Below are 25,225 nucleotides of genomic sequence, written 5' to 3'. Positions count from 1 at the left end.
CACATTCTCTGTGTCTGTGTATTCTAGCCCTCTGAAAATGAATGCTAACTTTGCATTTGCCTTCCTAATTGTCAACAGAACCAGCATGTTAAGAGAATCCTGATCAAGGACTCTAAGTCCCTCTTTGAGTGCAGGAGTTGGGCGTCCTGTTCAGGTTGTACAGGGTGTTGATGAGGCATCCTCTGGAGTACTGTGTGCAGTTCTGGTTGGCCTGCTATAGCAAGGATATTATTAAACTAGACCGGGTTCAGAAAAGATGTACAGCATATTGCTCAGAATGGAGGGTTTGAGTTATAAGGAGAGGCTGGATAGGCTGGGGCATTTTTCACTGCAGTGTAGGATTTTGAGGGGTGACTTTATAGAGGTTTATCAAATCTTGAAGGGCATAGATGAGATGACTAGTGAGGGATCCCCCTGCCCTGCCCTGCCACCCAAATGGGGAAGTCAAAACTAGGGGCATATTTTTAAGGTGAGAGGAGAAGGTTTTAAAAAGGACAAGGAGGCAACCTTTTTTACAGTGGTTTGTGTATGGAATGAACTTCCAGAGGACATGGTGGATGCAGGTACAGTTATAACATTTAAAAGGCATTTGGGTAAGTACATGAATAGGAAACGTTTGGAAGGAAATGGGCCGAAGACAGGCATGTGGAACTAGTTTAGTTTGGGAACGTGGTTGGTGTGGATTAGTTGGACTGAGAAGTCTGTTTCTCTGCTGTATGGCTATGATTGTACTATGACTCCATAGTAATGAAGGGATAATGTGATGTAGTATAAGTTGGGACATGCAGCAAAGACCTCCAGTTTAAAGGTTAAAATGTAGGAAGCTGGCTAGAAGTTTGTTGTGTTGTCAGGTGCAGAGGTAACAAAGGCATGGTTGAGGGCTCCATCAGATAAGCTGAGGTGGGCTTGGGCCTAATTATGTTGATTGGAAAGTGAGTTACTGAGATGTCTGGAAGGAAAATTGTTATCAAAAAGACTTGCAGGATAGTTTCACCATATCCCATTGTTGGGGAATGGTTGTGAAGATAGGAAAACAAGTTATTAGGAAATAATGAGATATTGACCTACAGATTAATTAAAATGGAAGTGGGATACTAAGAATTTATGTTGATGATTGTAGGCAAAATAATGTAATATTAAGTAAACATACCCTAACATTGGACACATTTTAAAATAAGTCAACTTGTGTGTCAGAGTAAGTCATGTAACTTTGGTATTCCAACAATTATAGAAAGTGTAATAAACTGGAAGACTTGTGCATCTGTGTTTAATTGCAAACATTTTTTGAGAAATTAGTGTTGAAAGTTTTTTCAAACCATTTTTGGTTTTGACTGAAAGAACCACATTAATTGTGTGCATCTGAGAAACACAAGACAATGGCAGAACCATTTCATTGGATTTATTTGACTCTGACTCTAATTTGACTATTTGAGAATTTTTAAATTAAATAATGACTCTGAATGATGGAGATAAACTACTTGAGATTGAGAGATTCTGTCACTTTTTGGAATATTGGAGAGTAAATGGAAGCGAATATGGGATTTTGTTGATGAATAAAAGCATAATGGAGGAGAAAGCAAGGTGCATGTTTTGAATTGAAGAGACAATGCTGCGAGGTACGGAATGGTATGATGAGAGCCAGGAGGTATTAACAATAACAGTAGTCATTATCTTCCAAAATTTTCTAGTGTAGCAGTTTTCAAATATATTAGTTCTATTCAGACATGGAGGAAATAGAAAATTAGGAACTACAAGTAGTTCAACTGACATCGTCATTGGCAAAGCACCAGGTTCTCATAAGGAAGACTTAACAATGCACGTAGAAAATGATATGATTTGACAAAGCCAACATGGTTGTGCAATAGAAATGTGGTGTTTTTGAAATCAATTGCATTTGTTTTAGGATGTACATAAAAGTAGGTAAACAAATGTAGGGCACCTGGGTTTCCAAAGGACATTTGATAAGGTACCCCATTAAAAATTAAAACACAAGGTGTGCTCGCATGGATGGAGGATTGTATATCTGACAGGAAGTAAACATCAAGTTTCCAAGTGATAGGTTGTAGCTAGTGGAATGCTGTAAATGTTGGGGCTTGGTTACTTACAGGCAATTATGTCCGTGCTCTTGTGACTCTGTGGTCATTGGCTACACTGTTCTAGATAAGTGGCTTGACTGGTGGGAGGAGACTGGCGCACATGATGCACCTGTATCTGTCAACAATTGGGAGAAAGTGAGGACTGCAGATGCTGGAGATCAGAGTCGAGTGTGTGGTGCTGGAATGATCCTGATGAAGGGCTTTTCCCGAATCGTCAATTTTCCTGTTCCTCGGATGCAGCCTGACCTGTTGTACATTCCTGCATCACACTCTTGACTCTGCCAGCGATTGGCAGTAATAAAGGTTGGTGGTTGGAGGGAGCAATTAGTGGAGGAATCACAAGGCAAGAGGACTCCAAAAACAAGTTACTCTGGTTGGGATGGGTGAGTTGTGTGAGGTGGCTGATTGGTATGTGAGGCCATAGTGGCTGGGCTACGTGGAGTAGCAGGGGAGTGTGGGTGTCGGGAGACTAAATTGAAGCTTAGAGGGAATTTGATATTTTTGTTTTACCCATCCGGTGATGGGCATTCAAAACTCATTGCCTGAAAACTAGTCAAAGCAGATATCCTCAAACATTTAAAAACAAAATTGTGTATCTGACAAGGGTGCAAACCTCAAGGGCTGAAAAGGATCTGGCTTGTTGGCCAGAGTGGATACTGTGACAATATGGCATCTTGCATTCTCTAAATTTCTGTAGTGGTTCTTATTTATTTCTTCCTTTTTATAATTTGATATTTACTGAACCTGTTTTAATTATGTAATGGTTTCTGCAGAGATCAATAACCAGAATTTAAATCTCTTTAAAAGTAATTAGCCAGAAGAATGACCTGATGGTATTTTTGTTTAAAAACTTTTATTGTAACTTACTAAAAAGCATGACCGAATTTTCTTTTTCAAGGTAAGTTGTACTTTAACTGCAGAAATTGTCATTCCACACGTATACTTTTCATTGCAATCTCCACAGCATTGCAGCCTTTTAAGCAAGCAATCTAACTTTCTCAGTATGCATTCTCATATCTTGGTTTTGTGCAATGGTAACATCAAGTGACTGACTGTATGTGACTTTCTCCTTTGGAAAATGTCTTTAATCAGTCAACAGTTTTCTTCCTGGACATATCAGCCTGCAAGATTGTCTGTCTGTTCGACTTCTGTAACTGCCAGAGAGCTCACACAGTTTTTTCTTTCTGCTGACCACATGGAACCTTTCTATCTGTGATAATGCATTGCTCTGAATAAAATCCTGTAACCTGATCTCAAAAATAGCTTCTGCTGCCCTTTTTCCCCATGGAAGCATGAAGCATGGTAACCTCCATGTTCGGATAGAAATGCTATTCATTTATCCCTGCTTTCATCCTAAAAATAAATAGGGCAGTTTAAAGCAAAACTGTTGACGGCAATTTCAATTTGTGCTGTTCACTGTACTGTCGGCATCCATTGGCAGGAGCAGATTGCAAATCTCAAATCTTAGACTACACCGAAGTAATAAGGCAATGCTCCTGAAACCCTGACTGTATTGGATAGCGCATATAGCTAGATTGGAAAACCATCACATTCCTAAGCAGTGCTAGCATTTGTCAAAAGAAACCAAGGATGGTCACAAGTGTTACAGAGACCTGCATGAGGGAAACCTGAAGTAACAATTTAAATGTGTTGGAAGAATCTGCACAAAAAGGAACTTGCTGGAGAGTTCTGACCTATACGGTTTCTGTTCCTTTTTGAAAGAATCAACGTTTATTTGCTGCCCACATCCAACATCAGAGCAACATCTGTATGTGTTGCAAACAATATCCTGCTGTCTAAACTGGAACTAATGTGTTCATTGTCAATGAGTCTGTGTATCCATTTGCTTTCTTTGAATTCGAAGGGCATTACTTTTCTGGGGCTTTGGGAAACCATCTACTCATGCTGTTGTAAAATGTTCTTAAGGGTGCCTTTCACTCTAATAATCAAACTATGTCTTTGCTGTTATTCAGACTTAAGGGTAGATCTCTCAATCATCATTACCTTAAATTTAATAATATGTCAATTGTAACAGCTGGAATTTGGGGCATTCTGAAACCTTTAGCTTGGAAGATAATGCTGATGTGGGAGAAAAGAAACAGGAGAAAAGACTATCTGGCCATTGTTCATTCATTAGAATAAACCTAGTCACTCCTTCAGTAACGTGCAGTATTCAGTTGATATCCAAATAATGTCAGGGCTTTTACCTCAATCTAGCTGATACTTGGCCAAAGTCAACCTCTTGTTGGAAGATTTGACCCCCTTGTTCTACTGTCTCCAATAATGCTTCCACTTGTGTTTTCTGTACTATTTACTGTGTTGCACGCTTTAGTAAGATCACCATGCAAACACTTGTTTTCAAAACTGGAAAGTTCTTCTATCACTCCTAATTTATATTTTCTCATTTTTTTTTCCAACAGAGACTACTTGGACTGAGTTTTGACTGTCATTGTTTTGTCAATTTGTGTTTTATCCATATACTGAACAGTAGGTAGAGCATTGACCGCACTCAACCAGCCCATGTTTACAAAACTCAATATAATATCTATCATCATGTAATTCCCATGATTGGGCAGCAAGTGTGCTAAGAATTGTATTGCAAGCCCAACTGCGAAATTGGCACTTACTACAGAGTCCTCTCCTCTGAGTGAAGCAATAGCATGGGTGAGAACCTGGTGCATTTTCCAGAGTAGTGGTCAGTACCCTTTTTCGCATGCAGTTTAATTGTTATTGCCTTTTTGAAATTTGACATTTCTGCATCCATGCTGATGATAAAAAGATGAGGTTCAACGGCATGTCTCTTTTTCAGCAATACTTATTTTGACAAACTTTTTAATCACACTAAATAAAAACCAGAAGAACTGTGGATGCTGTAAATCGGAAGTAAAAACAGAAATTGCTGGGAAAGGTCAGCCGATCTGGCAGCATGTGTGGAGAGAAGTTCGTTCAGGATTCGGGTTGAGTGACCCTTCCTCAGAACTCTGTTATAGAGAGAGACAGTTGAAATTTTTATTTTCAAAACTGGCATTAAATTGATTGGACTATTTTTTGAATTTTAATTTCAGAACATAAAATGTTTACTGGAGGGAGTTATTTGTTGCCTTTTATTATTTTCTGTATAAAATAGTATAATATTGTTGTAACAAAGTTGCTTGCCATATTTACAAATCAATGGATGTTCCTAGAAAAATACGCTTTTAAACATTTTTCTGTGTATAGCTAAAACTATCTAGTTATAGAGAAATATATTCTGCATACTTAATAGTCTTAATACTGGAAGAAATATAATAATGTACTTCTAAACCGAATGCATCTAAAGTACCATTGAAATGAATAATACTGATTCCTGAATTAATGTTTCTTTGGAAATATGTTGTTCATCCATAGTTTTTACACTTTTCTCTTAGATGTGGAAATGTCAACTTTGCAAGAAGAACAAATTGTAACAGATGTGGGAAAGGTAAGTGGTGCCAGATTTATTCAGATTGCTGCATTAAATTCAGCCACATTGTTACACTTTTTTTTTGGACAGCTTGCAGTACTTTTGTTTTGGTGATTAGTATTTATATGTGTGAGCCTTAATTGTACATTACTGATGGCTATTTTTCACTGGGCAAAATGTTCAAATTTGATCCCCTACTTGCTTGGATATAGCATTTCCAAATGTTATGCACACAATTGTTCCATCATAGTCTTCAAAACTGCGTCTTTGAGTTTTAATTAACTGATTAGGTAATGCTGGCATCTATGGAACTAGATAAGTCACAACATAGACGTAAACCATTTTGCCAACTTGGTTCAAGTCAGTGTTTCTAATCCCATTTGCTCACTTCTTTAATATCTCTTCAACCACATTTCCTTCATCCACTTAGCCAGTCTAACCTTGAATATTTCTGCCTCTCACACTAACACTGAGAAATTATTCCTTCCTCAGCTCAATTCTGTGTAAAGAAATTTCTTGTGCCTTCTATTCTAACTTTCGTCCTCTTGCGATGAGGGAAATCAAGTAACGCTATATTACTGCAAACATTGATCCTACTTCTCAACTTTTTAAAGGTGCATGTTGGATTTAAATCATATATCTTTTGGGAGCACGTTCCACATATCCATTGTCTTGTGACATTTTCTAACCATGCAATAGCTTGGGCACTTTTCTACATGATCTCTGGTTCTGTGTTTATTCTCCCAGATAAATATTTTGTTCATCTCGATATTTTTCATTAGTTTAACTTGTGTTTCTGTTCACTTTTTTAAACCTATAATAAAGATAGATTTAGTCCTCTCAGCTTCTCCTTGCTTCAGTATTTGAGTGCATAGTTATAGCAACTATACCAATTTTCTTCTGTCTCTCACAATGATGAGCTTAGGAATAAGGAAGGTGCAGTCATTCATTAATGTGAATTTCTATAACGTGCTTGACAAATTGTGGACGCTGTTCCCAAAGTGCAAGCTTTTAAAATATTGGTTATGACATGATTCCAGCCCCATTAGTTTAAATAATGCCGCTATTACGAGATTTTCTTATCATTGAATTGCATGAGAACAGAACTACTGTATTATAGCAGAACTAACTATTTTAAAGATGTGGGCGGCACTGTGGTTAGCACTGCTGCCTTGCAGCACCAGGGACCTGGGTTTGATTCCTGTCTTGGGTGACTGTGTGGAATTTGCGCATTCTCCCAGTGTTTCCTCCAGTTTCCTCCCACAATTCAAAGATGTGCAAGTCGGGTGATTTGGCCATGGTAAATTGCTCATAGTGTTAGGTGCATTAGTCAAGGGTAAATATGGGATTGGGGAGTGGGGCTGGATGGGTTGCTTTTCGGAGGGTTGGTGTGGACTTGGTGGGCTGAAGGGCCTGTTTCCATACTGTAGGGAATCTAATCTAATCTAACATGATTAGGCCAAGGCTGACATTCTATGTTCAGTTCTGGGCACCAGATTTAGAAATCTGTGAAAATGTAATTTAGCTTGTGAAGATTTGATGGAATTGTTCAATGATTAGAGCCACTGTTGTCAGTGACTGAGGCTAGACAGCCAGGGGGCACTCTCATAAAGATGATCCAAGTATTTGAAAGAAACTAACCTAAAGAGCCATGAGTAAGGAGTAATGGAAGTGAATTAGTTGGATACTTGTACCAAAGAGTTGGCGTAGGCATGATGGGTTGCACAGCCTTCATTTGCAGTATAAATGCTTGGGGATTTTGATGTTATGAAGGCACACTTTATCTGCAAATTTTTATGCCTTTTGTATGAGTCTATGAATTAGTCAGTATCATGGCATGGAAAAACACCCTTCACCCCCATTGTGTCCATTGGCCATCAAGCATCAATCTACTCTAGCCCCATTTTCTATCATTTGGCCATGGCCTTCTATGATTTGACATGTCAAGTGATCATCTAAATATTTATTAAAATTGTGATGGTTCCCACCTCACCTCCATTCAGGCTGAGGAATTCCAGGTATTCACCACTATCTGCGTGACATATTATTCTTTAAATCCCCTTTAAAATCTCCTGTGCTTTACCTTTATATCTACCCTATTCCCCTTAGTAATTGATCCCTATACTGAGGAGGAAGGTTGTTTTCTGTCTGCTGCATTTATGCTTTTGTAATTTTGTACACCTTTGGGTCCCCCTTCAGTCCTCTCTGCTCTCAGGGGAAAAGACTTCAGATTATCCAATTTTTCCTTATAACTTGGCACTCCAGCCCAAGGAATATCCTGATAAATCTTCTCCGCATTCTTTTCTGTGTAATCACATCCTAACTATAGCATTATGGCCATAACCACATACAGTACCCCATCTGTAACCTAAATTATGCCATGTAGAGCTCCATGATAACTCTTGAATTCAATGCATCGACTAATAAAGGCACCGATCTCACATGCCTCCTTAATTACCTTATCCACCTGTCCTGTTGCCTTCATGAATCTATGAACATGCATGCCAAGGTCCCTCTAATCCTCTGTACTTTCTAGGGTTCTACCATTCATTGTACATTGTCTTGCCTTGTTAGTCCTCCTTTTTCAGGATTAAAGTCCATTTGCCATTGATCTGCCAATTTGAGCAGCCGGTCGGGATTGTCCTACAGTCTAAGGCTTTCCCCCTGTACTATTTATCATGCAACCAATTTTCACGTCATTTGCAGGCTAACTAATCAAATGTTTTGCGTTCACATCTAGATCGTTAATGAACACTGTGCACAGCAAAGGACTGAGCTCTGGATTGAAGTAACTCATGGTTAATTGTTGGGTTTAAAGCATTTATGCTGTTGGATTAGGACAGTGATAAAATCATATGACACATCACAATAGTAATAATGAGTCATTGAGCATTTTATGTAGCAGTTTGAACAATTAATCTTCATTTGGGTTTCACTCCATTCTACAGAGAGTCTATAGTAATCATGGATACATGCATCAAGTGAGACAAGGGCACTTGGTCAAGATGTTAACTTTGACCTCTGATCAAAGGAAACTGAGCTTAGAGATCAACCATTTTCTTTTCTCGTGTAAAGTTTCTATGCCTTTAGAAGCCAGACGCTGTCACTATTTCTGTAGTGAATGACTGTTTCAAGGATGTTATGCTGTTAACGTCTGTGGTCCACAAAAAAATGATGCTACCAACTAATTTAGGAAATACCAACTTGCAAAGTGAATTTCTTTCATAATAGTAAAATTCACTGTATGATAGCGTGCGCAATTTTAAAAAAAATGCTGAAAAACAGTTCTGTTCAATCGGTTTTCATTCGAAATAAGTTAATTTGTTGATCTATAAATAGACTTGTCTTGCTTGACAGTTTCTCAGACCTCTTACTGAAAAGATATGTGCGCATCGATGCATACTTGATAGTGCGCGTGCAGAATACTGAGAAAGCTTGCTACAATTTCTGGTTCATGCTATTCAACTTGAAAAAGATTGGAGTCTGAGCTGGCGAGATTATTGGCTCCAGGCGCATAAATTTGTAACACCAACCCAGCTGAGATCAGTTAACCCGAACCTATCTTTACATGGCTCACATTACTGGCTAAACTCGCTGCTGTTGAAGAATTAATTTGTCTTCACCTTTTACCCAAGTGATAAATAGTATGATTGAATGTAAAATTCATATTTACATCTTACTTAATTTAGTTTTCTAAACACATCTCCTCATAGCATGTGGCAGCATGCTAACCTGGACCTTATGATTTAAAAAATTATTTTAAATCATTATGGTATCACTTGATTGTAGTATTTTATTACTTTTGTTTTAGAAAGAACATGTGAAGCTAAACTCATGAAGGCTGGAGGAACAGAAATTGGAAAAACTCTTGCAGAAAAGAGCCGTGGCCTTTTCAGTGCCAACGATTGGCAGTGTAAAACGTAAGGTTATCGTCTATAATGCAATGTGAACTCTTCGATTGAAAATTTTCCATCTTAAATACTAATTAGTCAAAATGAGAGCACCACAGTAATTCTGATTTCTTGATTATATATAGAGTATTCAGGGTGAATCATAAGAAAAGATAAGGACCTTTGCAGACCATAGGCAAACGGTTTTATTTTGAAAGAAAAGCTCTGTATTGAGTGTTGAGCTGAATTTAACTTTAGAAAAACACTAGCATTCTTAGCTATCTGCTTTTTTTGATTTTCAATTTCACATGTGAAAAGAAGCACAGTCTATATATTCTGATACTGATTTCAGTTGTTTAATTTCTAGCTGTGGGAATGTGAATTGGGCACGAAGATCAGAGTGCAACATGTGTAACACTCCTAAATATGCCAAATTAGAAGAAAGGACTGGTAAGATTTGAATGCATGATAGGTGTTTATACTGTTGTTAAAAGCCATTTCATGAAATTTCTAGTTGACTATTGTTCAGATCTGAATCGAGTTGATTATTATCAAGTTCAGTTTGATTTTTTTAAAAAAGATTGAAATTCAATATAACTTGAAACTTGACCCATTTGTGAAATAAAAGTTTAGAGGCTTTATTCTGGATGCCACTTGACACTTAGTTTTTCACACATCATGCCATGTAGTCAAACAGGGCTGATTAATTACAACGAAAGCAAACTACTGCGTATGCTGGAAATCTGAAATAGAAAGACAAAGTGCTCGTGAATCCCAGCAGGTCTGCCAGCATCTGTCAAGAGAGAAACTCTTGAGTTCAGTATCACTATTCTCTGAAGCGGAGTTCCTCTCTCTACAGATCTGCTGAAGTTCTCCAGTTTTAGTTTTTATTTTAGGGCTGATTGATTGTTTGTTGAAACAGACTTCCAACATTTAAAGGGTTCAGTTCTGGAAGAGTGGAATCCAAAAATTGAGGAATTCTGATGAACATATTGGTTAAATTGTGGTTTAGGAATAGTGCATAGTTCTGTTGCCTTAATACAAAAGAAATATGGGCATCCTGAAGAAAGCTGAAAAAGAAAAGATTTGAAAGGATTATGCCAGAGCTGAGAGGATGTGTGTATTGAGAAATATTGCACAGGCTGGGTACATAAAAGGTGGCCACCAATGAATCCATTAAGACAGAAACTTGCTGATTAGATTGAATGTGTGAAACTTGTAGAGTTGCTGAGGCAGTAGTATAGATGCTTTTAAAAGGAAGCTAGACAAATGCATGAGGGAGAAACAAGTAGAAAGTTAAGTTGATAGTGGGAGAGGCTTGAGTAAAGCATGAACCATTTGGGGACACTCACTTATTTTGTGGTTGTAGAGAAATAAGAAATTACAGTTTATATGTTAGTACTGTACATCTAGAATATTTCACAATGTTGCCCCCAGTGTTCCACAGGCCTTGGTTCTGTGTCCTCTTTTGTTGGTCATTTATATAAATGTTTTGGATGAGGATTCAGAAGGCATGGTTAGTAACTTTGCATTCAACACCAAAATTAGTGGCCTAGCAGACAGTTTTTAAAAAAAATAAAATTTTCTAAGATTACAAAAGGATCTTGCTTGAATGGGTCAATGGGCTAAAAAATAGCAGATTGAGTTCAGTCTGGATAAATATGAGGTGTTGCATTTTGGTACAACAAACAAGGGTCGGGTTTATACAATTAAATGTGGGGCCTTGGATAGTGTTGTAGAACAGAGGGACTGAGGGGTGCAGACACATAATTCTTTAAACTTTGTGTTCACATATTGACAGGGTGGTTAAGGTGGTGTTTGGCACGTATTACGTTCATTGCTCAGTCCTTTGAATATAGTAGTTGGGGAAAAAAAATAATCATTTTGAGGTTGTACAGGTCATTGGTGAGGCCTCTTCTGGAATACTCTGTCCAGTTCTAGTCGTCCAGTCGTAAGAAATACATTAAGCTGGAGAGGGTTCCGAGAGATTTACTAGGATGTTGCTGGATACGGAAGGTTTGAATTATAACGAATGGCTGAAATTTTTTTTCACTGGAGTATAGGAGGTTGAGAGGTGACTTTATAGAAGTTCATAAAATAATGAGGGGTATAGGTAGAGTTAATGGTAGTTCTCTTTTCCCTAGGATGGGGAATGTCAAAACCAGGGGGCACATCTTTAAGGTGAAAGGAGAAAGATTTAAAAGAGGCATGGGGGCAAATGTTTTACATGGAGGTTTGAGTGTGGAATGAATTTCCGGAGAGTGGTGGATGTGGTTATGATTACAACATTTGAAAGACATTTGGATAAGTACATGAATAGGAAAGGTTTGGCAGGATGTGAGCCAGGAGCAGGCAGGTGGGGCTAGTTTAGCTCAGGGTTATGTTCGGCATAGACTGGTTGCTTTGAGAGCCCTCAACATTGGCTCAAGACCCTGTGAAATCACATGGTTTCATTTCAAACATGGGAAAGGAAGTACGCTGCTGGTTATCACTCACTTGATCTCTGCCTGTTCCCAAGCTGATGAGTTGGTGCTCCTTCGTATTGAATACCAATCAAAAGATGCACTGAGGTGACATGGATGCTGAATGTACTCTGGATGAAGACTTTATTATCTATTACTGAGCGTTTTAGTAGTACCAATACGGACTAAGCTGGATGCGTTCTAAAGGATGTATTGATAGAAGTGACCACTATCATCTCCTTGTGGAGATGGTGTCCAGTCATCAAACAGAGGACACTCTGTCTGTTGTATGTTACTACTTCTGTGTTAAATGGGATAGGTTTTGAGCAAAGCTGGCAGATCTTCTGAAACCATGATGAACCATGAACACCCCAGAGTTGTATAGAAGCACTGTCTGTAACTTCATGGCCTAGCATATCCCTGTCACCCATTCTGTCATTAGTGTCAAGTAATCAACTCTTCATTGAGCCAGAGTACAGGGTGACATGCCAGGAGCAGCAACAGCGATACTTAAAAATTAGGTGTCAGTCTAGTGAAACTTCAACACAGGGCTCCTTGCACGCTAAATGTAAGTATTAGCAATATAGGATAGGCTCAGCAATTCAAAGACCAAAAGATTTGAGCTTTGCAGTCCTGCCTCATTCAGTCATGAATGATGGGTAGTTAAGTAATTAGCAGGAGAATGAAGCCCCATCCTTCGTGCAAAAGGCTGAAACATTTACATCCATCCTCAGCCAGAAATGCCAAATGATTGATCCATCTTGGTCTCTATCACAGGTGCCAATCTTCAACCATTTCAATTCATCCATGTGATACTGAGAAATGGCTGAAGAGCACTGGATAATGTCACAGCTGTGGAGTCTGACAGCATTCTAACAATATTTCTGGATTGATAAATGGAAGCTAACAATTTATAATTATACACTTGTTAGGAAGTGAACATTTCTAACAAGAAAATCTAACCATCTCTCCTTGGTATTCACTGTTGTTAGTTTTATTGAATACACCATCACCAATGTCCTAGGAGTTAGCATTGACCAGAAACCAAACAGGATCTACCATTTCAGAAATACAACTATGGTTACAAGAGCAAGTCAGAAGCAAGAATTCAGTGATGGTCACTCGCCTCCCATCTTTTGTGTCTGTCCAGCATTTACAAGGCACACATCAGAAGTGTGATAGAAAGCCTTCTACTTGCTCGGATGGATACAGTTCCAACAAGATTCAAAAAGCTTAACACCATCCAAGGAAAACAGCCTATTTGATTGGCATGCCATTCATCACTCTCTCCATTCACTCCCTCCACCACTGCTGGAACATATGGATCATTGGCAGCATTATGGATCACTTTTTTATTCTCTTGTGGGATGTGGGTGTTGCTGGCTGGCCAGCATTAATTGCCTGTGTTTAGTTGCCCTTGAGAATGTGCTGCTTTCTTGAACCGCTACACTCCATGTGCTATGGTTATACCCACAATACCATTAGGGAGGGAATGCCAGGATTTTGACCCAACGACGATGAAGGAATGATATATTTCTAAGTTCAGCATGGTAGGTGACTTGGAGGGGAACATTCAGGTGGTGGTGTTCCTGTGGCTCTGATGCTTATGTTCTCTGTCTCAGATGAATTTCTGCACTGCATCTTCTTAATGGTACTCTCAATTGTTATTAAATGTCAGTGGTGAAGGGAGTGGATACTTGTGGATGTGGTGCCACTGAAGCAGATAGCTTTGTCCTGGATAGTGTCAAGCTTCTTGTGGTGTTGAAACTTCAAACATCCAAGCAAGAGGGGAGTATTCCATCACACTCTTTTCGTGCTTTGTGGATGATGGACAGACTGCGGGGTAAGGAGGCATGTTCTTCTCTGCAGAGTTCCTAGTCTTTGTCCTACTTTTATTGCTGCTACTTGTTTGTCAAGTGGAGTTGAGATTTTCTTCAAATGGCCAGTAGTGTTAGGGATGCCTGGTTGAGTTGGGTCCAAGGGATGCCTCATTTTCTTCTAAGAGTGTTAGATTCAACCTCTCTGTAATCGGGACATTTTATAGAGTGCTAATGTCAAGTGTTGGTGTGTGATCTAGTGCCAGCAATTTGGAGCTAGTTAGCATGCTTGTTTTGTAGCAGCTATACCTTTGATTACATGTTAATGGATATAATTAGATTCACATGCATGTATTGTTGTGAATGCAATTTGGATGTTTAAATTAGCCATACTTCATAACCTTAAACACTTCTTTTGAGAAAGTTCATGTAAGTAAGGTTTACCTTCATTTACAGACTAACTTGTGTAATTGTCACATGATTTTATTTAGAATAATTTTGTTTTTGTGCATATTTGATTCATAACCTGGGATTTTATAGTTACATTGTCTAAATGTAGACTTGATGTGCAGAATCTACTAATTAACTCCACTATTTGGAATGCACTTTTTGTTACCTTAATTCTTGAACTACATTTGATTAGAATATTTTTAAAATGGTGATCATTTCATTCCTGATAGGATATGGAGGTGGATTTAATGAAAGAGAAAATGTTGAGTACATTGAACGTGAAGAATCTGATGATGAATATGATGAGGTAAGACTTGAAAAATAGAATTGTTTCCTAAAATGTCTCTAATATAAAGCTAGTTAACACAGTGTGCTTGTTTACATACATTGTGGCTTTCAGACCAAGGTCTGACCTCCAGCTAAGGAAAATCTTGCTTGCAATTAGCTGCTTTTATTTTAACAATCAAGTATTGGATAGTTTGAAGAATTGTATTTAAAGTATCAGGAACTTTGACCTCCAAGAAGGACTGTACTGACATTCACAAGCTGTTGGAGTAAGGAAGATGTATCCGTGTAATGGCGCAGGTGAATGTTGGTCAAAAATGAGAGCCACTAGTGCAGCCTTGAATAATTGAGGTGAATTATGTAGGTTACCACAGAGCAGATCTTCCCAATTCTAGAAATAACCATTAGACCTTTTTTTTTATGGATTGTAACTGATTACCCTTGTCGCAGAATCCTCCACTACCTATACATCATTTGAGGAATTGTGTAGACTTCTGGGCACCTCATTCAAGGAAAGGTATAAAAGCCTTGGCATGCACAGCAGGTTTACCAGGATTACACCAGAGATGAAATTTGAAAAATTGGAATTGATCTCAATGAAACGCACAGGTACTGATGCAAAATTACAAGGTAGTAAGATGGCCTCGTAAGGCCAGTGGAATGGGGTGGGGTAGTTGGTGATGAGAGCATGTACTCCTGGAAATTGGGGTCCAACGTAGAGATCTTGGGATGAAAATCATGAACAAAAGATCTAGAGGCGAAATGAAGAAAATTTGTTTTGACTCTGTTAGTAAAAGAATACAGTGTAGTACCTGTTAATATGGTTGCAGTTGATTCCATAAATTTCAAATGGGACTTGAGCAGGTATTTGATGTGGAATTTTACGGGTAAGTCTGAAACTGAGAATGTGAAAGTTAGCAGGACGACTTTTCAAGGATTCGGTGGAGGGACAGCAAGCTGAATGGCTTCTGGTGTTTTAAGTTCCTATGTCCTATAATGCACCGCATCCAGCTATGAAAGGCTGACTGTGGTGAAAAGCATTTTGATGCCATCTGATTACATAAGAGGCCCCTAAGAGATCTTCGAGGCTCTTAATTCCATAACTGAAGGCACTTTGTCCATTTGAAAGTATGTCGGTTTCTTTTCTCCGAGTTTGTAAAATCAACGGAGTTGAATTTTTTCAGCTTATTTGGGTTAACAGAATAAGTTATGTTAAATTGGGGCTGTAAGTCTCCAAAGGAGGGCTTATTTAAAAAAAACTTTGAGAACTTCTGCATTAATGCAAAAGCTTGCACCTAGTGGTATTAAATCATAGCTGATTCTAAAGCTATTACAAATTGAAGCATCTCAGATGTAACTTTTCCAATTTGCTTAAAATGGAAATATATTTGCCATTGATTTGTCACTATTCCCTAAAGCTGGCTTAGACCCAAAACAATACCATCAGTTCTTTTGTTTTTGCTTTATAACAACAATAGTGTAGTTAGTGTAGTTTAGGTGGGCTTGGATCGGCGCAACATCGAGGGCCCAAGGGCCTGTACTGCGCTGTATTCTTCTATGTTCTATGTTCTATGTTCTATAATAATCTACTCAGAATAAACAGGTAGCTTCTTATCTCCTTTCTGTATTGTCTCTGGTGTCTCAAACCTCTGACCTTTTTATTTTACTAATTTCACTTGAAGTCTGCATTTCTCTGCTTTTTACCATCCTCATTAAATTTAAAGGCCTTTTATATTTTAAAAGCTTTTTAAAGCTTTTAAGTTAAAACTTGAATTGCATATGTGTATGGCATTAGATAAACTGGGAAAGCTTTAAAGAAACAATTCAAATTGTTCAACAGACACTTATTTTTTTTCCATAAAATAAAAAGATCAGTACACATGATCTGTCCCAGGCTCACTGGAAGTTAAAGACTAAATAAAACTTGCATTATTTAGTATTTTGTTATGGACAGTTAATTGATCTATGGTAAGTGTGCTTGTAATCAATCAATGACTAATTTCATTTACTGCATAGTTTCAAAACTGCTTTTTATTAATCAAGTTATAAGTATTGCAAAATTCAAGTTGAAGGCAACATGGAAGCATTTAGAAACCTGTATACTTTCATAAACTAGTTTGGAAGGAAGAAAAAGAAATTCCGTGGAAAGCCAGTTGGACCCAAAACCATCTTGCAAGAAGAAATTGAAAGCGAAAAAGATGATGAGGATGATGATGAGGATGGGGATCTCTCCAAGTACAAACTTGATGTGAGTATCATTCTTGTCCTACTTTTAACCTTTTATAATTGCACATATTTTGTAATTGTGTATACAACATGTGTTTAATGTGTTGAAGTATTTTTGTGAAAATGGCACTGTTGCATTTAAATTTTACAACTTAAAATCTTGCGCTCGCATTATTGACCTCTTTTTATTAAAAGACTTAAGGGGGAAAGAATCTGAGACTTACTTACTGACTGTTTGTTTGCTTGTTTGTTTGTTTGTTTATCCTTGAAAGTATGATGTAAATCGGTATTTTAATCAGGTAATAAAATCATTGTTGTAGTGAAAAGGAGGTTATGAAATTGGGAAAAGAAATTGTGTACTATCTCCAGTGTGTATCTAAAATCTGTTTGCTGGTGGTATTCCGAAGTTCATTATTCCTTAAGCAGCTTCTATATGGGTCCGTGCAGTGGAGTTACGTTAAGCAAAGCTGTTCTGATGTTCACTCTGATGGCCCTTGATGCTTAATGTTTGATCTGTCAGATTCATTCCAAGGCAATGGGTTTTGTTCCATATCTCCTGTATCATGCTGTCAAGTCTGTTTCTTTAAAATGATTGGTTGCTTGTGAATATTGTTGGGTGGATTGGCCATAGAGTCCAGGGATGTGCAGTCTAGGTGAATTAGCCATTATAAATGTGGGGTTACAGAGATAGAGTAAGGTCTGGGTGGGATTCTCTTTGGAGGGGTGCTGCTGAATGGCCTCTTCCACACTGTGGATTCTTTCTAGCATTGCAAAGATGAGGGATAGCAGTATGTGTATTATATAGGGCTTGCATTCAAAAATGGGCACCTTACACCTATTTTTTTTTATTAGTGTCTATCTAACTGTGTAGCCAGAGAATCATTTTACGATTGCTTCACTTCCTTTACCTGCAACCTTGCCTCTGGTATCTTCCAAGTCTGTACTTCAGGCCCGTCCTGTTTCCCATGTGCATGCTGCACCTGGTGACATCATCCAAAAGGCACAATGTAAAGCTTTCACAGTTATTTTTTATTCATGCACAGCATGTGGGCATTTATTCTCCATCCCTTATTGACCAGAGGACAGTTAAGGATCAGCCACATTGCTGTGGGTCTGGAGTCACATGTATGCCAGATCAGGTGAGGATGCCAGTTTCCCTTACTAAAGGTCGTGAGAAAATAAAATGGGTTTTTAGCTGACAGTCGACAGTAGATCCGTGGTCATCATTAGATTCTTAATTTTAGATGTTTTTTGAATTCAAATTCCACCGTCTGTCATGGTGGGATTTGAATCAAAGTCCCCCCCAGAACATTACCTGGATCTTTGGATTAATAGTCCAATGATAACACCACTAAGCTCCCCCCCCCTCATTAAAAAAGCTGATAGCACTCAATTCTACATTCACCACCAGGAAGGGAAAAGGATGAGATTCTGAATAGAGAATATAGAGAGTTAGGCAGGAATTTAAAAAAGACATCCTTGAGAGTAGGATATCTGGATTACTCCTGGGGCAGTGAGCTAGTGAGGGTAGGAATAGGAAGTTAGAGCAGATGAATGCATGGCTAAGGAGCTGGTGTATGGGAGAAAGATTCACATTTTGGATCATTGGAAGCTCTTCTGGGGTAGAGTGACCTGTACAAGAAGGACAGATATACTGGCAGGGAGATTTGCTTAGAGCTGCTCGGGAGGATTTAAACTAGTAAGGTGGGTGGGTGGGACCCAGGGAGATACTGAGGAAAGAAATCAATCTGAGACTGGTGCAGTTGAGAAAAAAAAATGAATCAAACAGTCAGGGCAGGCATGGACAAAGCAGAACAAGATAGGACTGATAAAATAAGCTGCATTTATTTCAATGCAAGAGGTCGAACAGGGAAGGCAGATGAACTCAGGGCATGGTTAAGATCATGGGACTGGGATATCATAGCAATTATAGAAATTATAGGGATGGACAGGACTGGCAACTTAATGTTTCAGGATACAAATGCTACAGGAAAGACAGAAAGGGAGGCAAGAGAGGAGGGGGAGTGGCGTTTTTGATAAGGGATAGCATTATAGCTGCTCTGAGGGAGGATATTGCTGGAAATACACTGAGAAGTTATTTGCATTGAACTGAGAAATAAGAAAGGGACGATCACCTTATTGGGATTGTATTATAGACCTCTATTAGTCAACGTAAAATTGAGAAACAGGTTTGTAAGGATATCTCTGTTATCTGTAAGAATAATAGGGTGATTATGGTAGGCGATTTTAACTTGCCAAACATCGAATGGGACTGCCATAGTGTTTTCAGGGTTTAGATAGTTTAAGTGTGGAGACTGGTTAGCAAGGTTAGATCTCATGCAATACAGGGAGAACTAGCCATTTGGATACAGACTGGTTCAGAGGTAGAAGACGGGGTGGTGGTGGAGGGTTAGTTTTCAGTCTGGAGGCCTGTCACCAGCAGAATGCCACAATGACGGTGCTGGGTCCACTACTTTTCGTCATTTATATAAATGATTTGGCTGTGAGGATAAGAGGTATAGTTAGTAAGTTTGCAGATGACACCAAAATTGGAGGTGTAATGGACAGTGAAGGAGCTTACCTCAGATTACAATGGGATCTTGACCCAATGGGCTGAGAAGTGGCAGTGGAGTTTAATTTACATAAATGCGAGGTGCTGCATTTTGTGAAAGCAAATCTTAGCAGGAAGTGTTGCTGAACAAAGAGACCTTGGAGTGCAGGTTCATAGCTCCTTGAAAGTGGAGTCGCAGGTAAGTAGGATAGTGAAGAAGGCATTGGTATGATTAGATTAGATTAGATTACTTAGTGTGGAAACAGGCCCTTCGGCCCATCAAGTACACACAGCCCCGCCGAAGCGCAACATTTACCCCTTACCTAACACTACGGGTAATTTAGCATGGCCAATTCACCTGACCTGCACATCTTTGGACTGTGGGAGGAAACCGGAGCACCCGGAGGAAACCCACGCAGATATTGGGAGAACGTGCAAACTCCACAGTCAGTCGCCTGAGACGGGAATTGAACCCGGGTCTCTAGCGCTGTGAGGGAGCAGTGCTAACCACTGTGCCACCGTGCTTTCCTTTTTTCACACAAAGGGTGGTACGTGTATGGAATGAACTCCCAGAGGACGTGGTGGAGGCTGGTACAATTGCAACATTTAAGAGGCATCTGGATGGGTATATGAATAGGAAGGGTTTGGAGGGATATGGCCCGGGTGCTGGCAGGTGGGACTAGATTGGGTTGTGTTATCTGGTCGGCATGGATGAGTTGGACCAAAAGGTCTGTTTCTGTGCTGTACATCTCTCTGACCCCTGACTTTTGAGTCCTTAACTGCTGGCTGATGTTCCCTCGATACCGACTTGCCCTTTTCCTGTTTATCTGATATCCAGTGTTGGATGAGTATGAATTCCTTTCAGCTTGATATTGGAAAGACTGAAGCCAGTTCTTGCTCCAAATTCGGTTCTCTAAATATTGACTCCATCCTATTCCTGGCAGTAACCTCAAATTGAGTCAATTAATTTACATTCTTAGTGTCACATTTGTGCTATCACTATGGCCATGCAGATCATTTAACTTTTGTGTCTGCCTTACTGCATATGCTGCTGAAACTCTCATCCTTGCCTTTGCTGCCTCTAACTCTACAATTCCAATACATAACTGACTTTTCTCCCACATTCTACCCTCCATACAGTGAGGATACCCCAAAGTGCCCATGTCTTAATTCACTGCAAATTCCTTTCACTGAACATCCCATGCCCTGTATTTACTAATCTACATTGGCTCCTTTTCAAGCAATGTTGCTACACCACTGATCCATTGGTTTGGGCTAATCATCCAGTGAATGAGTTCATGTCTCACTGTGGGAATTTGACAATTCAAGTGCAACTCAATGGAAACAAAGTGTCCCCTCGGAAGAGAAAATATTATAGACTTAGTATTTGGGATTATACTCTATTAAAAGATTTTAGTTGAGAGTATTTTGTTCATAAAGTAAACCCTATTTTTTAGAAAAGGCTACTGTCCATGACTGAGCACATGCTATCCTTTTGACTTTGTGAAATAAATCTTGCTTTACAAGAGGTCCTTTTTCACTTGGCATCTCCATACAATGACAGTTGAGTTTTTGTTACAGCTGCAAACAAAATGTTTCTGTGGTTTCACTCTATAGCTTTCAGATTTACTGCCTGAGATCACTGCTGTAAGTTAGCTCACAATTCTAATGACCTAGACTTGACTAGTTTCTGGACATTCTGCAGGGAGTTCCGGAATCAAACATAATGTTATTGTCATTCGTAGCACATGTTTCACTCGATACTAGACTTAAGTCAGTAAAATAAACACTTCAGTCGTCATGGATTTATTTTCCCAATTTGCATATTTGAGCATGAAGGTTATGTTACCTGGAAACTGGACATTATTTAGTTAAATTTAGGTTTCGTAATTGTTTTGAACTAAACTATCCATTTATTTCAAAAACTAGAAATTAGTTATTTTGACTTTTAACTGCCAGACAGGCTTATTAACCAGCTAATGAATTTGAGCACACGCAATAATGAACGGTAGTCTTGAATTAGTTGTAAGCTTAACTGCTCATAAGATTTTTTAAAAAAAATGTCAAGCTGTTCTACTAAACTGTACTGAGTACTTGAGAAATATGTAATACGACTGACTATGTAGTAACTGAATATGTGCCTCATAATCTCAATAATTCATCAAATATTTTTATTTTAAAACACCTTGGAGCATTTTGCCACAGTGAAAGCTCAACATAAGTAAAAGTTGTTGCATACGTAAAACCAAAGTTTTTGAAATAAATGAGTGATTTCTCAGACACGTGGCAAGACCGAAATCTATATTTCAACAGCAGAAGACTTGCTGTACGTCAACAAAAGTAATTCATTAATCACTAGTGCATTAAAGGTTCCTGAGTGTAAGAGATGCTATAAAATGTGCATGTTTTCATTTTCAATCAAAGCTAATCAATTATTTTGTCATTTCTGAATTACATTTTTTCTTCAGAAATTTATTGAAGGCACTTTCTGGAAATAAACTATAATTTTAAATTGCACCTGCAGCACAATGAAAGATAAAACCACTGCACGAAATTAGAGTAACACTAATTTCACCTTCCTAACTACTGCTGCATTGATTGTTGGAGCAGTCTGTTTATAAACTAGACTAAACCCTTCTCAATATATTTAGATAGGCTAGACTCTACCTTTTTTCCTTTTCTAATGGCAAGCGCCAGTTGTTACATTTCAGATGCATTTTGATTGGTCATACTAGCAGATTTGAAGCAAAACAGTTTATTCATACACTTTAGTTAAAATACAACAAAAAGCATGAAATTGGAATAATTTAACTCTTTGAAAACATAACAGAATAATAGATTATTTTACTACACAACAGTATTATTCCAATATATCTCATAAACATACCCTTAGCTAAAGGCAAGTTCAAAAAAATAGATTCTTATAGGCAAATCTGTGCTCCAGGAGGAGGAAAAGTCAAGAAAACTCGAAGGAGAAAGTAGCAGGAAGGGATGTTCTGCAGCTTCCACCCAGCTTTTAAGATCCAGCAATTGCTACTACTGAAAATGAAAACTCAATCCTGGTTGAGTGGGAGCTTGCCCTACCCATTCAGGCTGCTTCTATTGTTCCTTTTTAAGAAAAAGCACGACTTCACAAACTGTTAACTCTAATGGGTTTGTGAACACTGCTTGGCACCTCTCCCTTTTATAAGCTCTTTTTTAAAAAGCAAAAAGGCAAAATACACTTTTAAAAGCCATAGTAACTTCACCAGTCAAAAAGATGCATCTGACCATGTGGTCAGCAAGAGAAGAGGGACATAATGTGAAAGATACATTCTCTTATCATTGAGAGCTTTCTTATGTCAAGGATCTACTTTGATCGTTTTTGAACTTCAAAGCAGTGAACATCAAGAAGACAACATGCAATTCACAGAACCAGAAATAGCATTATTAATTTGTCAAATTGCAATTGTTCCTTTTAAAATAATAGTTGTTTCAACCTAATTTGTGTTTGTTTTTGTTTTTTCCTGAAGCCAGCCAGCTGTGAATCAGTTAGGGTTTCCATTTAGATTAAATCAAGGAAAGCTGACTCCTTTAAACTGAGTCATAACTATTGACCGGCCATGAAGTCTGTCCAGACCAGTTTAAGGCCATAAGACATAGGAATGGAAGTAAGGCCGTTCAGCCCATCGAGTCCACTCCGCCATTCGATCATGGCTGATGGGCATTTCAACTCCACTTACTCGCATTCTCCCCGTAGCCCTTAATTCCTTGTGACATCAAGAATTTATCAATCTCTGCCTTGAAGACATTTAGCGTCCCGGCCTCCACTGCACTCTGCGGCAATGAATTCCACAGGCCCACCACTCTCTGGCTGAAGAAATGTCTCTGCATTTCTGTTCTGAATTTACCCCCTCTAATTCTAAGGCTGTGTCCACGGGTCCTAGTCTCCTCGCCTAACGGAAACAATTTCCTAGCATCCAAGCCATGTATTAACTTGTAAGTTTCTTTTGGATCTCCCCTTAATCTTCTAAACTCCAATGAATACAATCCCAGGATCCTCAGCCGTTCCTCTTATGTTAGACCTACCATTCCAGGGATCATCCATGTAAATCTCCGCTGGACACGCTCCAGTGCCAGTATGTCCTTCCTGAGGTGTGGAGACCAAAGCTGGACACAGTACTCCAAATGGGGCCTAACCAGAGCTTTATAAAGTCTCAGTAACACAACGGTGCTTTTATATTCCAACTCTCTTGGGATAAATGACAACATTGCATTCACTTTCTTAATCACGGACTCAACCTGCATATTTACCTTTAGAGAATCCTCGACTAGCACTCTCAGATCCCTTTGTACTTTGGCTTTATGAATTTTCTCACCGTTTAGAAAGTAGTTTGCCCACAGAGCTGTTTTGTTTGAGCAGGCCAACCTATCACAAAAAGCTACTGCTTTGAACATGTTATTTATTGTAACTTGTTAAATTAAGTGAAGAGCATCCAATTTCATGCACTATGTATAACTATATGGTACTTTTCAGGATGATGATGATGAGGAGGATGGTGATCTCTCAAAGTATAATCTCGATGCAAGTGAAGATGAAAAGAAGCCTCCCAAAAGCAGGAGTCGCTCCAAGTCACATTCATCTCGATCTTCTTCATCTTCCACTGCTCATTCCAGTTCAAGGTCCAGGTAAACGGGTACAGGTCAAGGGTGACACCGGGCAAAATGTCAGTATCAGTTTAACTTCTTTCTTTTAAATGTTTGTTCATGTGATATGAAGTTTTGAGTCGTGTTGCATCTGAAGTTACATTCCTTCCTTTAGGAGATGACTTTTAGATTACTTCTACTAATCATCTAAATTAGTATAATATCTAATGTATTCTACAGTTAACATAAGATCAAAAACTAGAGCTTTAATCATAATGCTTCCATTTTGTTGTCTTTAGATACTGAAACATGTATTTGTTTCCAAAGTTCTGAGATTTAATTTGGGGTTGTCAGGATACTCTAAGAATTAGTCCTCTCTGATATGTTTGCAGTCTCAATTACCTGCTTTGTCATATTCTTCAATCATTTTTCTCTTCAGATACTTATAGAAGGAAGACTTCCACTTCATATTTTATCAAGCACCTGTGTATAATTAAGAATGTTAAAGTGAGCAAATGAGACTCAGTTTCACATATATTTATATTCCCTTTATTAGCCTCCCCTTTTTATCTTATCCTTTGTTTCCTTTACACACCCTTTTCTTTTTTGAGCCAACTTGATTGGATCAATGATACTAATCTTTTTCATAATCTGAAAGATTGAATTTGAATCCTCACTTTTATGGAGCGCAAGTGTAATTTTCTTTTGATTGTCAAATCATCTTTGATTCCCTGTGTTTTCTCATGGCTAATAATCCTCACATTAACTGGCGGTCAGAGAAATGTACTATGTGCAATAGTATTGAACAAACACTTTTATGATACAACAACAATAGTCTTTTTTTTCTATTATTAATGGAACCGACTAACTAATTTGCCAATCTTTCAAATATTACTTTCTGATAATTCCATTCATCAACTGGTATCCTTTGGCTCTTTGTTCCCAGATGTAAACTGCATTTTTTTAGAGGTTAGGTTAGTTGAAAACGTTCCCAATCCTTTTGAATGAATAATATTGTTCTTAATTATTGTGATGGCTTCCTATTTTGGTTCAAATTTTCCTTTATCCCATGTTCTGTCAAGTTATTTATATAAATGATAATAAGTAATTCTAATAATTTTGCAATCTGATTTACAATAGTCAAGACTAAGAATTTACTGTAATATTTGAAATTCGGTGGTTTTGAAAATTTAAGATAAAGCTAGCCACAAATTTATCGAGAAAAATATATAATTAAGTGAAGTTTAACTGTATTAAATGACCATGAGACTGACAATTTTAACAGTAATTTTAAGTAATTTTGTTAAAACTTAAATCCAGAAATAACTTGTATGGCAGCTAATGTACGTTGGTGAAAATAATAATGGGTGAGAAATTAAA

At 38.3% G+C, this 25,225-nt stretch overlaps 1 protein-coding gene across 1 annotated transcript in view; it reads left to right on the top strand.

Annotated features, from left to right (window-relative positions):
- Positions 1-25,225, top strand: part of zranb2 (zinc finger, RAN-binding domain containing 2) — a 41,366-nt gene that overhangs the window by 5,099 nt on the left and 11,042 nt on the right. The window contains exons 3-8 of the mRNA XM_043700103.1: positions 5,505-5,556; positions 9,350-9,458; positions 9,796-9,878; positions 14,388-14,464; positions 16,559-16,690; positions 23,736-23,887. Of these exons, the coding sequence (XP_043556038.1) occupies positions 5,505-5,556; positions 9,350-9,458; positions 9,796-9,878; positions 14,388-14,464; positions 16,559-16,690; positions 23,736-23,887 (605 nt within the window). The remainder of the gene's footprint in view (positions 1-5,504; positions 5,557-9,349; positions 9,459-9,795; positions 9,879-14,387; positions 14,465-16,558; positions 16,691-23,735; positions 23,888-25,225) is intronic.

Source organism: Chiloscyllium plagiosum, chromosome 11 (genome assembly GCF_004010195.1).
Source record: "Chiloscyllium plagiosum isolate BGI_BamShark_2017 chromosome 11, ASM401019v2, whole genome shotgun sequence".
Taxonomy (NCBI): Eukaryota; Metazoa; Chordata; class Chondrichthyes; order Orectolobiformes; family Hemiscylliidae; genus Chiloscyllium; species Chiloscyllium plagiosum.
The sequence above is the reverse complement of the archived record's forward strand: the minus strand, read 5'-3'. Positions and strand labels throughout refer to the sequence as shown.